This window comes from Poecilia reticulata, linkage group LG16, assembly GCF_000633615.1.
Source record: "Poecilia reticulata strain Guanapo linkage group LG16, Guppy_female_1.0+MT, whole genome shotgun sequence".
In the NCBI taxonomy this organism is placed as follows: Eukaryota; Metazoa; Chordata; class Actinopteri; order Cyprinodontiformes; family Poeciliidae; genus Poecilia; species Poecilia reticulata.
The window spans coordinates 23,094,394-23,107,457 of NC_024346.1; the positions used below are offsets into that span (position 1 = coordinate 23,094,394).

General features: G+C 39.1%; 1 protein-coding gene across 6 annotated transcripts in view; it reads right to left on the reverse strand.

Moving 5' to 3' along the window:
- LOC103478357 (RNA-binding motif, single-stranded-interacting protein 3) overlaps positions 1–13,064 on the reverse strand; it is a 170,591-nt gene that overhangs the window by 109,925 nt on the left and 47,602 nt on the right. For 4 of the 6 annotated variants that reach the window (XM_008432136.2, XM_008432135.2, XM_017309584.1 and 1 more), the window contains exon 2: positions 489–658. In XM_008432136.2, the coding sequence (XP_008430358.1) occupies positions 489–658 (170 nt within the window). Of the gene's footprint in view, positions 1–488; positions 4,590–4,800; positions 7,535–13,064 lie in introns of those variants that run through there. The other 2 variants (XM_017309585.1, XM_008432138.2) reach the window with 2 other exon arrangements.

Below are 13,064 nucleotides of genomic sequence, written 5' to 3' on the forward strand. Positions count from 1 at the left end.
GAAATAAAATGTTTAACAAAAGAAAACAACTCTACTAATAAACATATAAATGTCTATGTTAAAATTTTGTTTTGTGGGTCAAAGAATCAGCTTGTTCCAAAGCTGTTACTAAGGAGCAATGAATGCATGCAAACTGTATTACTGATTTACTTACTATCACTGCCTTAGAATTGACTTGGAAAATCTGGGAGGTTTAAAACTTCTGTTGAAAGACAGACGGGTGTTTATTTTTCTCTCCCCATGTGAGCATGTGACACAGTCCAGAAAGGAGAGGAAGGGTTAGGCCCATGTGGGTTGTGTGCATTTCTTTTTCCCAGAGGAAGCCAAAAGGAACCCATAGGTCAACAGCACACTGCTGTTGCTCATTAGATGCTGCTGTTGGACTCACACAACACTAATTAAACCAGTGAGAACTGAGCTGAGCGGTAATGAAGTGAACTGCGAAGCTGGTAGCGAGTCAAAACAGAATGGAAGAGGACGAAACTTACGGCTGACAGAGTTTGATGAGGTCCTGGTCTGTGGTGGCAGGTGGCAGCCCCCTGATGTACAAGTTGGTCTTACTAAGTTGCTCCACCAGCCCACCTCCATGACCTCCACCCCCTCCTCCGGTTGTGCCTGGACTTGGTGGAGCCATGGGCTGAGGAGGAGCATACGACTGCTGCAGAAAACAGGGGAGAAGAACAAATGAGAAAGGTGCATTTTAATTTCTGGCCAATTTATTTTTGGTGCGCCGTCAAGTCTGCGCACGGCTCATTTGGGTTTTAAGAATGTAGCCCATTTCTACCTAATCAAACATCCTCCTTCTACCAAACTCATCCTGCTTAGTTATCATTTCCTGTACCACTCCATTTGCTTGATTCAGCAGGAAGCACATCAAATTAAGAAGGCAGGATATGAGGCAAACAGATTAACAGGCCTAGATGGAACTGCGTTTTACCACAGAAACTTGCACGAATCACAACACCATTTCCAGTCCCTTACTAAAGAATTCACACCCTTTCAGCTTAATAACACGGTACAACCACAAACATCCATGGATTTGATTGCAATTTTATCACTTTTAGGTCATGTTTGCACACCATTAACTGCATATCTTTTGGGGTCTTTAGAAAAACATGCATTGAAGCGTCAAAATGACAAATAAGGTTTTGAAAGTGCAATACATCGGAATGTGATCATTCTTTTATCATGTTAGTATCATGGTCAGAAACATTGCATTTAGACATGGTTTGGCAATTGAAGCAAATTCAAAGCATTTATAAAGTTTTTCCTTTTATCTGAACAGCTGAACAATTCAATTGTAATAATTGAAAGCATCCATTCACTTTTTAAGTTGAGACAAAAGTTACTTGTTGAGCATTTTTTGTTCAATAGTTTTCACCATCGGGTGTTGGTCCTTAATTCAAATGTAAAAAGAAAACAAAAAACTTTTTTTTGTCATTTTTAATAAGCACTGATTAATAAAAAAGAAAATTCAATAGCCTGACATATTTCAAAATATTGTTGCCATGCCTTGTGGCTATGTGGAATCAAAACCGGACACGCAAAGTTTAATCCTTGCCGGAGCGTTTTGTCACTCTTTAACTTCCTAAAACATCTCATATCGGCCTCCCCTGTCCAATTATACAGCTCAATACTGGCTAAATGGCTCAATACGATGACCAGCTCTGGCAGGGAGGAAGGCAAGTGTGAGGATTAATGAGTGTCTGGCACTGATGAAACATCCATCCCTGCTTTGGCCCAAGGCAAAGTATTAAGTGAAGTCTGTCGGAAGTAAACATGACAACAGTGTTGGAAAGACTTTGTCTTGATCTTTGAGTGAAGCTAGGCTCTTTCGACACAGAGGTCGTCTAGTTTTAGCGTCAGTCTTGCTGCGCGAAAGCGCATCGAGCAAGTTCAAAGACGGGGAAACATAGACGTAAGCGACAGAAATGGAAGACAAAGGGAGACTTTCTGTGTATACGTATGTGAGGCATGGGATAGTGTGTGTTCGTGTGATTGTGTGTGAGTTTGTGCATGTGTGAGCCATCGGTGTTGTTGATAATGACAGGCTGTCACTGCAGAGCAACGTGAGGCCTGAGCCAACTCTGATATTAATCCATTACCTGAGTGTTCCTCAGATCACACACACACGTGCGCACGCGTTCACGCACAGGCATGCTGAACGTTCAGAGGGACGTTATTAACAGGATTCAGTACATGTAGAAAAGACTTCCTACACTAAAAGAAAAAAAATGGATTTGAAACAGAAATATTTGATTATGCAAACATTTGGATGTTTTTTAGAGTAGTATTTTTACAATGAGCGCTCACACACAACTAACCAGTGAAAGGGTTTAAAACACAAGAAGCAGCTGCTCTGTGTTGGACCCTTCCTGAGTGTCTCATTCAAAATAGCATACTTAAGATCAGAAAACTTGTACAATCTGTGTTGGCATGCTTGTGGCTGCGATGATTGAAATGCCGCAGCATCAAAGCCTGACTCAGTCTACACACTTTACCAGTGGGACTGTTGCCCGACTGCCTCTGACAGATGACATGGAAATCTGAGTGATGGAAAGTTTCAAACACAAAAGAATCTAAAATCTGACATAAATATCTATATATAGATAGGTCTATATATAGATATATATATAGTGTGGAAAATATGTTAAATTTTTTTGCCTGTTTGCATTATGATCTGGAGCAGAAAACATTCTGCGCTTGTGTACACAGATATCAAGGCATGGAACAATGTGTAAAATCTCTTCTCTTGTCTCACTGACACAGCATAACACACACACACACACGCGCGCACACACACACACACACACATATATACATATACACAGTTGATCAAAGGCCTTGCCCAGGGAACCTCTTTCAGCAAATGTGTGCAGCTGTTGGGATGCGGATGATAGTGAGCTGTGTGTCAGAGTCTGTGATATGGGAAAGTCTTTGAAAAATGTGAATATTTCTCTTTCTCATAATATCACTTCTTCCTGTCTTTTTTTCCTCTGATCACGCAGCGTTAATGGTGACCACGTCCCCGTTCAACTCCTTGATCCTCTCACTTCTGCCTATCTGCATCCCACACGCTGCCTCTGTATGTCCACTGCCCTTTCCGACTGCTCTTTCCCATAGTTTCTCCCTTCGTTCTTTGAAGGATTAGTCTTGAGTTGTGCGTGTGGACTGAAGGCTGCCTCTCAGCTGGTGTTGTTGACACACTTAGTACAGTGGAGCAGCTCTCACAGTGGGAAAAAGGCTCAGAGGCAGTGACACAAACTGTCACACAAAGCAAACAGTTACTGGATTTTATGCATGACTGAGCCGTGAAGGAGCAACACATCACAACGCAGCTCCGCTGTGTCGTGTGTGTGTGTGTGGGGGGGTTTGCGCGCGTGTGTGTGTGTGTATGTTGCTGACTCCCTGGTGAGCACATGTCCGACCTTCTTAGTGACACAAGAGGTGGATAGTATCGAAAGATATTTTCAAGTGAAACCAGAAACATTTTTAGGGGGACAAGGATTAATATAGAAATATATTAATATATTATTATTAATATATATATATATATATATAAATCGTCAGTAAAGGGTTAATTCTAGATTTAGCACAGTCTTATCTATATCTGCCAGTGAATGCTTGTGATTGTTCACATCCACAATGTGAACAATCACTAGGATCAAACAGGTTCATTTTGTTCATAATCTAAGTAGAATAACCCTTTACAGTCATGGAATGGCAAACCATGAAATGCTAAAATCAGCTGGATCAGAATCAGTAGAAAGAAAGTAGCAAGTTTTGTCTCCTTTCTTGTAATTTTTCCTTTTTCCTATGTTTTATGATCAAAAATCACCCCATCCCTAATCTATCAGAACCTTTCCTGCATTCAAATATGCTCCCATTATGGACTTAGTTCATCATGCTAATTTCAAATACAATTCTTTTGAATTATTTTCACCATCCTACACCTTCTTTTCTAACCAGACATTTCACATATAGGCAGGTTAATCCGAAACGTCCCTATAACTACCGAAAGCAAAAGTGTGCATCCACACAGATCTGCAGACAATTGTATTTGCAACACCATGCAAAGTTCTCCTCTATTTGTCTGGCTGCCCTCTTGAATCTTATTTAGTAGGTTACTTTTGGAAAGATGTAAAAATGTTCAATAATTGTGGCTACCATCCAGTAGCTCACCATCTTTAGTGTGTGAATGCGTGTGTGCGTGTGTGTGTGTGTGACTGAATGTAGTGTAAAACACTTTGAAGTCGTCTGGACTTGATACAATTCTTTACAAGTACAGGCCATTTATCATCACTCATAATGTTTTTATTATTGTTATTATTGGACAAAGACCTGAACTGAATACATTTTGTAGGTAATTCTGCTAATAGAGATGTTGCTAAAGGTAATGCACAGTCCCCAAAAAGCTTGAACTCTGGGTGACTCGCTGGGATAAAGGAGCAAACATAAATGGCTATTGGTGATGATAAAACTAGAGCATATTAGTGGAAATAACAGGCTTGATAAGACAAAGGAAAAGCAGGGGGATATGGGAGCGGAGAGGGGGGCGGGAGGCTTGTTCCGGCCTCTTCTGATGCTTCCTGAAACACAGAGGAAAGAATGCGGGCTATTTTTGGGTCCAGCTCTGAGATTCTCTCATACTCACTATGCCTTTAAGCACAGTGGCGGAAAGGTTTAAGGAAGAGCTTATGAAAACAGCAGAATAAAAACAGGGTATAGATTACAAATATACACAGCTAAAATAAGCTTTGGCTATTGCTTGCCAGAAATACTGAGGAGGCAACAACTCACGGGTTTCAGGATGCTGCAAGCTCTTACAAGAACCAAAGAAGAACAGTCATCATATGCTAGAATATCCTGAGGAAATGAAGAATAAACAAAGACATATCACGTCTTGGCGATATCTTTCACAGCTCTTGAACTTCTTTGCATCTTGTCACATTACAACTACAGACGTTAGAGAATCTTATTGGGATGTTTTAATGTGATAGACCAACAGTACATAGTGCACAATTATGAACAAATATTCATGTTTTTTTTTCTTTTCGTTAAGGATTTGCTAAGTGGGAGTGCATTTGTATTCAGCCACTTACAGTGAATACTTTGTAGATCTACATTTCATTACCGCTCCAGGGGTAAACATATGTGTTTCTAACATTCTTCATGTTTAGATACTGAAATCTTTTTGTCCTCTATTCTTTACAAAACAGCTTAACCTCAGTCAGACTGGATGGAAAGAAGCTGTGAGCATTGATTAAGAGGTTTTTCCACAGATTCCATATTAAGTCTGGACTTTGACTGGGCCACTCTAACACATTATGTACCTTTAATCTAAGCTATTCCACTGTAGTACTGACTATAAGTTTAGTATAAGTATTGTAAAATGATCTGTCTCGTATGTTCCTTATGTTTCATGATATTATATCTTGCATCAGCGTAAAGCAGGCTGTATAAAAACACACAACACATTCTTCAGATTTTGCTTTGAGGGGAAAAAAAAGGTTAAAATGTAAATATCATTTCATGTGCTACTTTGTTTTGCTCTATCATTATATTGATTGAAAGTTACTGTTTTAATGTTATCAAATGTGGTTATAATGAATATTTGATACTACGGTTTTCACAAATAAAAAAATCAAACACACGTGTCTGCTAACATAATAGCATAACATGAAAAGAGTCTATAAAGAAAGTAGAAAATAGTCTTTTGTTCTTACATGAGGTTCAGTTTCACGGTTATGATCATTTGATGAAAATAACATCTGCTCTTTCAGGTATTAGCTGCAGCTTTTGATGTCTTATACCGAAAGCAAACCATTTGATCCTTCTGCAAAGACGTTTCTTAGAAAAAATCCGAAAAAAAAAATTATTTTGCTAATCCACATCTGCAGCTGACTCTCTCTGTTTCAAAACTGAAGGTCATGCTGCTTAATAATATCAATTATCATGTTTAATACCTGTTTAAAGCCAGATTCTTGAGCTCATTTTCACTTAAGGTTTTTTTTTTGTTGCTTTGCTTATTTTTGTAATCCAATTTCATCTTTCACCACCTTTTATACGTTTCTGAGCTCATTCTACTTTTTTTTTTTTTTTTTCAAAGAATCTGCAAAGGTTTGATGGCAACATATGCTTATGCGCATCACGGCATGTGGCCACAGTAAGCAAGAGAGCAAGTGCTGATGTTACAGAGGTTTTCAGGTAAAAACAACAGCACTCAATGTATTCAGTCTGATAAGTTTTGAATGGCCCTCTGTAGCTATCCTCATCTTATGTGAAAACACTAGTTTGTCACAATTCTTAAGAAAAATGTCAGTGCTTCCTTTTCCTGATTAATTAAAAGTTTGAGCTTTTGTTGAAACCATGATATTACTATGATAATCTCCTCTCTCTGGACAAACGTCGGCTAGAGTGATGAATAAATTACACCAAAATAGCTCTGGATTCACTTAACACTAAAATAATATAACATTAATGGAAACTTAAGGGTTTTCAACCCTGCAGGCACGATGCTCGTTTTCAAATACAAATGAGTGGAGGATATGAAGGTTTACGGGGGTGTCTGCAAATTTCATCAGCCGACACTTTAGATGACTTTGAGGCCAGTCCGAATGGAAAAGTTGCTCTTTAATTAAAATGCAGAAAGCAGACTATCTGAAATGTACCCTCTATGACCTATTAAATATAATCAAAGCAGTAGTGCGAGGGGTGTCTGCAGCATTTTGAAGGTTGTGGGAATCAAATTAAAGTTGAAATCTAAACCCGGACATTAGAGTTATATTTAATTTTGTGAGTAAATTCTCTCCCCCTTTTGATAACAAGGTTTTAATTTTATCAAGTGAAACCTTACTATGGAGGGCATACTTAAACTAAAAAAAAAAAAAAAGATTTGCAACATCACCGCCTACAGGTTTGTTGGTTTGTCATTACCTTTAACTTGCTTTCAGTTTATCTCGCCACTTTTCAGCTATTTTATATTTCAGCTACTTTCACTCTCGCTCGCTCTCCTCTTGTGTCCTCTTCGTCATCTCTCCTTCCGCTTTCTTTCCAGCTGACTCCGTCCCCGCTGCCCCCTCAGAAGATCAGGTCGGCTACACTGTTCCCCGACGGAACGGCGTGTTCCAGCATTCTACCTCTCTATCTCTCTTGTTAACATCGACAGCCACAGCATCAACACACACTTGGGATGTCATAAACAAGTTGCACAAACATTCCCTGAGGACACCCGGTTTGCACTTGATGCTCAGTGACCTGGCGAGAGATAAGGAGGTGATGGAGAGTGACTGCGGTGGGTTGCTGAACTTTCGGTGAATTCCTGTGGCAGCCATGTTGAGGAGGTCAGAAAGAGGTGAGGGGTAGGCTGTGCGAGAGCGTACGGGTAAGCTGTTCAACTCGAGACTGATTTGAATCGGAATTAGCCTGGTCAGTTCATCGCTCTTGGGATTAAGGCTCAGTGAGGGTTCCTATGTAACTTTTATAAAGAATATGTTTTTACATATTTGTTGAAACTGCCGTCATGTTGTGACAGTAAGTAGCTTTGAGACAGAGAATCTGTGAAAAGATCAAGCTCCTCCGCCTCCTCTCTGAGCTACTATTGCTGTCTGAAAAAATGCACCGCTCCCAACCAAAAACAACCAATCCGGGCTAGGAGGAAGGACTTAGCACTGTCAATCAAACTCGTTTAATCCCGGCTAAATGTGCTAATGGTGGAGAAGCAAGTTACCGTTTCAGGAAAGTTTATCTGCAGTCATCATTGGCCAATCTAGCTAGACTGAGCATTTTTTATAAGCTTTACATATGTCAGCTTTAAAGTTCAGGAGAATTTTGGGTAATTTGACCAAAATTATTTGGTATTCTGCACTTGTGTATGATGTGTATGGGCAAAATAATGTAGTTCTAGAGATTGTAATATTCTTAAAGACAGTGATTAATCTTTCCATCTAGAAAATTAAATGTTTTATCTCAACAAAACAATAACAATTTACAATAACAATAACAATAAAATTCGTAGCATTTTGTGTAGCCCTAGCATTGTTTTTCTTTTTTTTATAGGCGTCGTAAAAACTGATGCAATAAAATCCTCTATCCTTTCCCAAGATATCTGGGACAACAACATGGAGCATTATTCACCTTATTATCACCATTTTTGAGAAAATAGTGATTTTCCTTTTTTTCTTTTTTGCAAAATAGCAGTTTCAATTGTTTTTGGAATGGTAAAGTTTGTGTTTGAATTCAGTTTGCTGACACCGTAAATCTGACTGACAGACATTTGCATCTTGGGAGGCGGGGAAACACACAGCTGATTGACCATCTCTGTTTTGCCAATTACAGGCTTTTGTTATTGGTTTTGGCCGATAAGCTGCATGTTTGCAGGGAACATGCGGCTACTTAACATCGCAACCACAACATTTGAAGAATGTTTCTCTGTTTTGGAACATTTCTTGTAAACGGAGAAGAAATGTTCCACAAAGACAATGTGGAACATTTGGGACACTGTTCTGTCCCCAGTGGAGTTAATGTACGACGTCCAGATGGATTCTTTAGAGAGCATCAGGACATAAGGAGAATTAGAAATGTTCAAGCTAACAAAATACAGTTCTTACTTTAAAGACGACAAGACCTACCAGGAAGATACCAGTGAAAAGAAATGCCACACTGACTGACTGCATATAACACCTAAAATAAAATAAAATAACTATTTACGTCAAGCAATCTAAAAACTGGAAATAAATATCATCTAGTATTTAGTCTTGGTTTAGTTGCATTAAATTTGAGGGTTCATAGATGACTCCATGACAAAGGCTCACAGCTTGAACTGAACTGGATAAATTAACTGGATTCAAATAAAGTGAATTAGACTAAATTATAAAGAAATGATTAGGAGTCTTAGTTTGCTGTGAACTGGATCTCTAAAGTAAATAAACTTTATTAAATTGAATGGAAATTAATTGAACTTAGATTGAAGTTGAGCTAAAAACTAAACACAATTGAAAACAGATCAAATAAACTGTGAGCTGTCAATGTAAAGCAAATAAATAGAATAGAATTAAACGCTTAATTGACTCATTGAAATGGATTTAACTGAACTGAAATTAATTGAATTAAAGTGACAATGTGGAAGAACAGCTTCCAATTTATTTCCCGAAGAAAACAAACCCTGTCATATTTCAACCCACGTGGCCTTATCGATGCGACAACCTTATGACCTGGAATAAATGTAAGCTGACAGGAGTTTCATTTCAAAATCTGCCTCAGTCTTTTCAAAAAAAAAGAACAAACCAGTTCAATATAAAAGCCCTGGATCTATTTAAAATTCAAAGCCACCGATCATATTCTTATGCCGAGTCCAACATGTTGCTGTTTAAATGCGGTCTTTGCTTTGTGTATAACAAACAAAACAACTGTGACCACAGCGGTTGCCCTACAGTACACTCTTCCTAATGAAAACCTTTCCTGCGTCATATCCAAGGAAAACATTTCACCACTTCAGACTTTTGAGAACCCACCCAGATGATTGTATCTCCACCTTTTTGAATCGACTCCAAAAAGAAAGAAATCGAAACATCCTTCTTTGTGGATTGGATGACCTCTGGCTCGCTCATTACACAAATTGGAGGGGGAGCATTCCAAGAGCTCCTTTATTATGTATATTTATGTAAATGCTATGTGAGTTTCTTCAGCGAGGTCTCTCTCACTCCTCCTCTCATTGGCCCTGATTAGTGTTCAACCCAGAGGTATGTGCCTGGACAGCGGCAGAGGATGGGGCTTCGCAGTCGTGATTGGTCTAGTGAAAACCTACAGAGGAGGGAAGAGCACAGATGATTCATTGTTCTGCAGGAATCTTTTGTAAAATTTAAGTAAGGCTTTATTAAAATATTCTTTGTAACAGCAAATAAGCTGAAGATGCCTTCTTATGAAATGCTGGCGCCTGCTCAGCCCTGGCGGCTCTCCTACCCCACATAATAACAATCTCATCTTCCCCTCTCATGTCCCTCACCTATTCAGTGTTCTGGTTAGTCATTTCTCCTCCTCCTTCATTTCCTCGTCTTTCGTCTTTAAACTTTCTCCACGTTTCCTTCCCTGTGCCCTTCTCTCTCCTCCTCGTCCACCGTGTGTCTCACTCTGTCTAAACCCCCCACACCTTCCACCAAGCTCTTGCCCACCTCCCTTTCCGCTCAAACACATACAGGAGATTAAAATATGAGGAAACAATCAGGCTCTGGCTCATTAGCATGAGAACAGGGGGAGGGAAGACGACAGGCTACTGCAGACATGACAACGGAGCCCTGGAAATCCACCGCAGAGCTTTTTTTTTTTCCATTCTTTCTTTTTAATCCCAGGAATGACTTTTTACTGTATTTTGTTGAATGAGAAGGAACAATCCTCCGGCAGTCCTTTCAGGCAGCCAAATTACCATGAGAATAAGAGGGCGCAAGGAAGAGAGAGAATGCTTATATAGCGGCTGGTGAAAGAATGGAGACTATAGACAGAATAATGTTTTTCCAAGGCAACAATGAGAAGCTAAAAAGATAGGAGTTAGTGTGTGTATCTGTCCTGTGAATGCGCTGGCTCGGGTGTGTAATGAGAAACCGAACAACAGCAAGTGACGCTTTTGCGTTTGTCTGCGGTTATATCTGGGGGTTGAGGAATGTTCTAATCAGCGAATCAATTAGAGTGATTGCACTGCACAAGCAGGGCAACATTATCTGAGGAAATCCTTTGCGGAAATCCTAGCAGGAAGTGCTGGTGAAAAAGGTGTCACATTACAAAATATACAGGAGAGTCCTCAGCTCTTAAAATAAATAAAAATAAAAACAGTTCACATGGACACAAAAGATCAGCCTCCTCACATCAGGCCTACCACAAATAACAAAAGCATGTTAACCACAGGAAGTGATCAGTGGAACTCAGTGGGGTTAAAACCGAGCGAGCGCTCTACATAAAGTATTTGTCCGATCCTCCCATTTTAAAGGGTTAAACGTGTTGGTGGCAGATAATATGACTCAGTTACTTTTTATTCAGATAGTGGGTGCTGCTCCAGTCAACCACCGATTTGCTGTTATTTATCACCACCAGTGAAGATGCCGGCTCAGGTCGCACGATGCGTTTTCCGAGAAACTACACAAAACCGAGAGGTGGCTTCCAGCTTAGGAAGAAGAAGATTTAGTGCATATGGAAAATACAAAAAAAATTGATTCATTTTCTTTCCTAATGTTATTTTCCATTGCTTCTTTAAGGCTATCCTGAGCTGAACAAAACTAGAGTTTAATAATTATAGTGCATGGGCAATTTACGCAAAGTGAAGTAAAAATAACTAAATGCAATGATACGATTGTTGTGGTTTCAAGCAGGTATGAGCAAAGTAGGCTTCAATGTCGTAATTTTCCAAAATGTGTGTAAAATAAAAAAGCTTAAAAGTTCATAACTTTGGAAATCATTTAAAATCAAAATAAGAGTAAAAATATACATCTTTCTCCTACACCATCTTGTCCTTAGAGAGTTATATAGTGGAGGTGTGTAATACTGCATATTTTGCTTTCGGTCCATTACCAACTTAATACAAGGCCCGTTATTGGTGATTCCAATACTTATACTTTTTATTTTAGTCTGATATGTCCTCAAACTTCCAACCTTTAGGTGTTTGTGCTGTTTTGTTCTTTGAATTATTTTGTCCAAACCTCAGTCAGAAATTGGACAAATATATAGACATCTACAAAAATCTTTAAGAACATATTACATGATTTGTGTGCAATTTTTCTTATATATAAACAAAGTGCAAAAACCTATCTTTTAAGAGCAAATCAGAATCAGTTTTTTTAAGGTAGAGTTGAGAAACTAAGCAATTTTCAAGAAGGAATCTGAAACGAAAGTATTGATCTTACCATCTTAGTATCAATCCGATACTGATTATATCGATACTGGTATTGACTTTATCAATATTTTGGATCGATCCGCCCACCTCTATTGCATGGAGGCCGATGCCTATCTCGCATTGCCTCTAATTCAAGGTATACAGCAGTACTAATATTTTTTTTAATCATTTTTATTTCGCACTTAGAAGGTGACATAACATAATGCAAGATGCTCTTCTCTCCATATCCCTTTGTTTTGCTATGGTGCGAAAGATTTGCCTAAAATTGGTGAAATGGATTCAGTCAGTTAAAAACTACAAGTATCTGTTAAATGTATAAAACAAATTTTGACAAGTGGTGATCTAAGGTTTGACACTGTTGAGCTACAAGCTGCATTACAGCCCTTAGTACTCTGGTGGGCTCTTAATATTTATGCAAATCACATACATTTCAAGATTGGGATTTCGATAATTACGAATACACATTCATCTCTCATCAGTAGGAGGAAGTGTGTGTAGGCACTCACTAATGGGAGCCAACTGAGCTGTTCTGTACACAAACTCAAGGTTGCTGTATCCTTCTCCACATGCAGTTAATGGGACCCATCTAAAAAGCTCATAAACAAGAAGTCTTGTTAAAATCACCTTACACATGCAGTCGAACCGAATGTGAAACGTCGAGGTGTGATGCGCTGCACAGATTACCCTTCACTTCACACACGGTTCTTCTAGGCACTGCACGGGGTTTTACAGTAATTTCAAAGTGTGTGTTTCAGGGTTGCACCACAGAATCTATACCGCCGTCACTAATTTCAGTTCAATACGTCTCTCTCCTTCAGACTGACCAGGTCTGATTTAAACACACTGTTATCTTTGCCTTCCTTGCTCTAAGGGTCACTGTCTAGTCATTATTTCTCTGCTGCCTTCCGTGACTCGTTTCCCTTTTCTCTCTCTCTCAGCTGTAATTAAATTCCTTCATCAAACCTGAGAGGGGCAAAAAATTCAGAGAATGAAAGAAGAAAATGGAGGGGTAGAAGGTGTGAGGGTAAGTGGAAAGGAGGGAGGGAGGAAGAGATCAGAGTGCAGGAATATATTGAGTGGAATCCAAGACTGTTCACTGAGATCAGATGATGACCTGAGGATATCTGAAGGGAAAATCTGTAAAGACAACGGTAGAACCCAGATCTATATCTATATCTACATATAT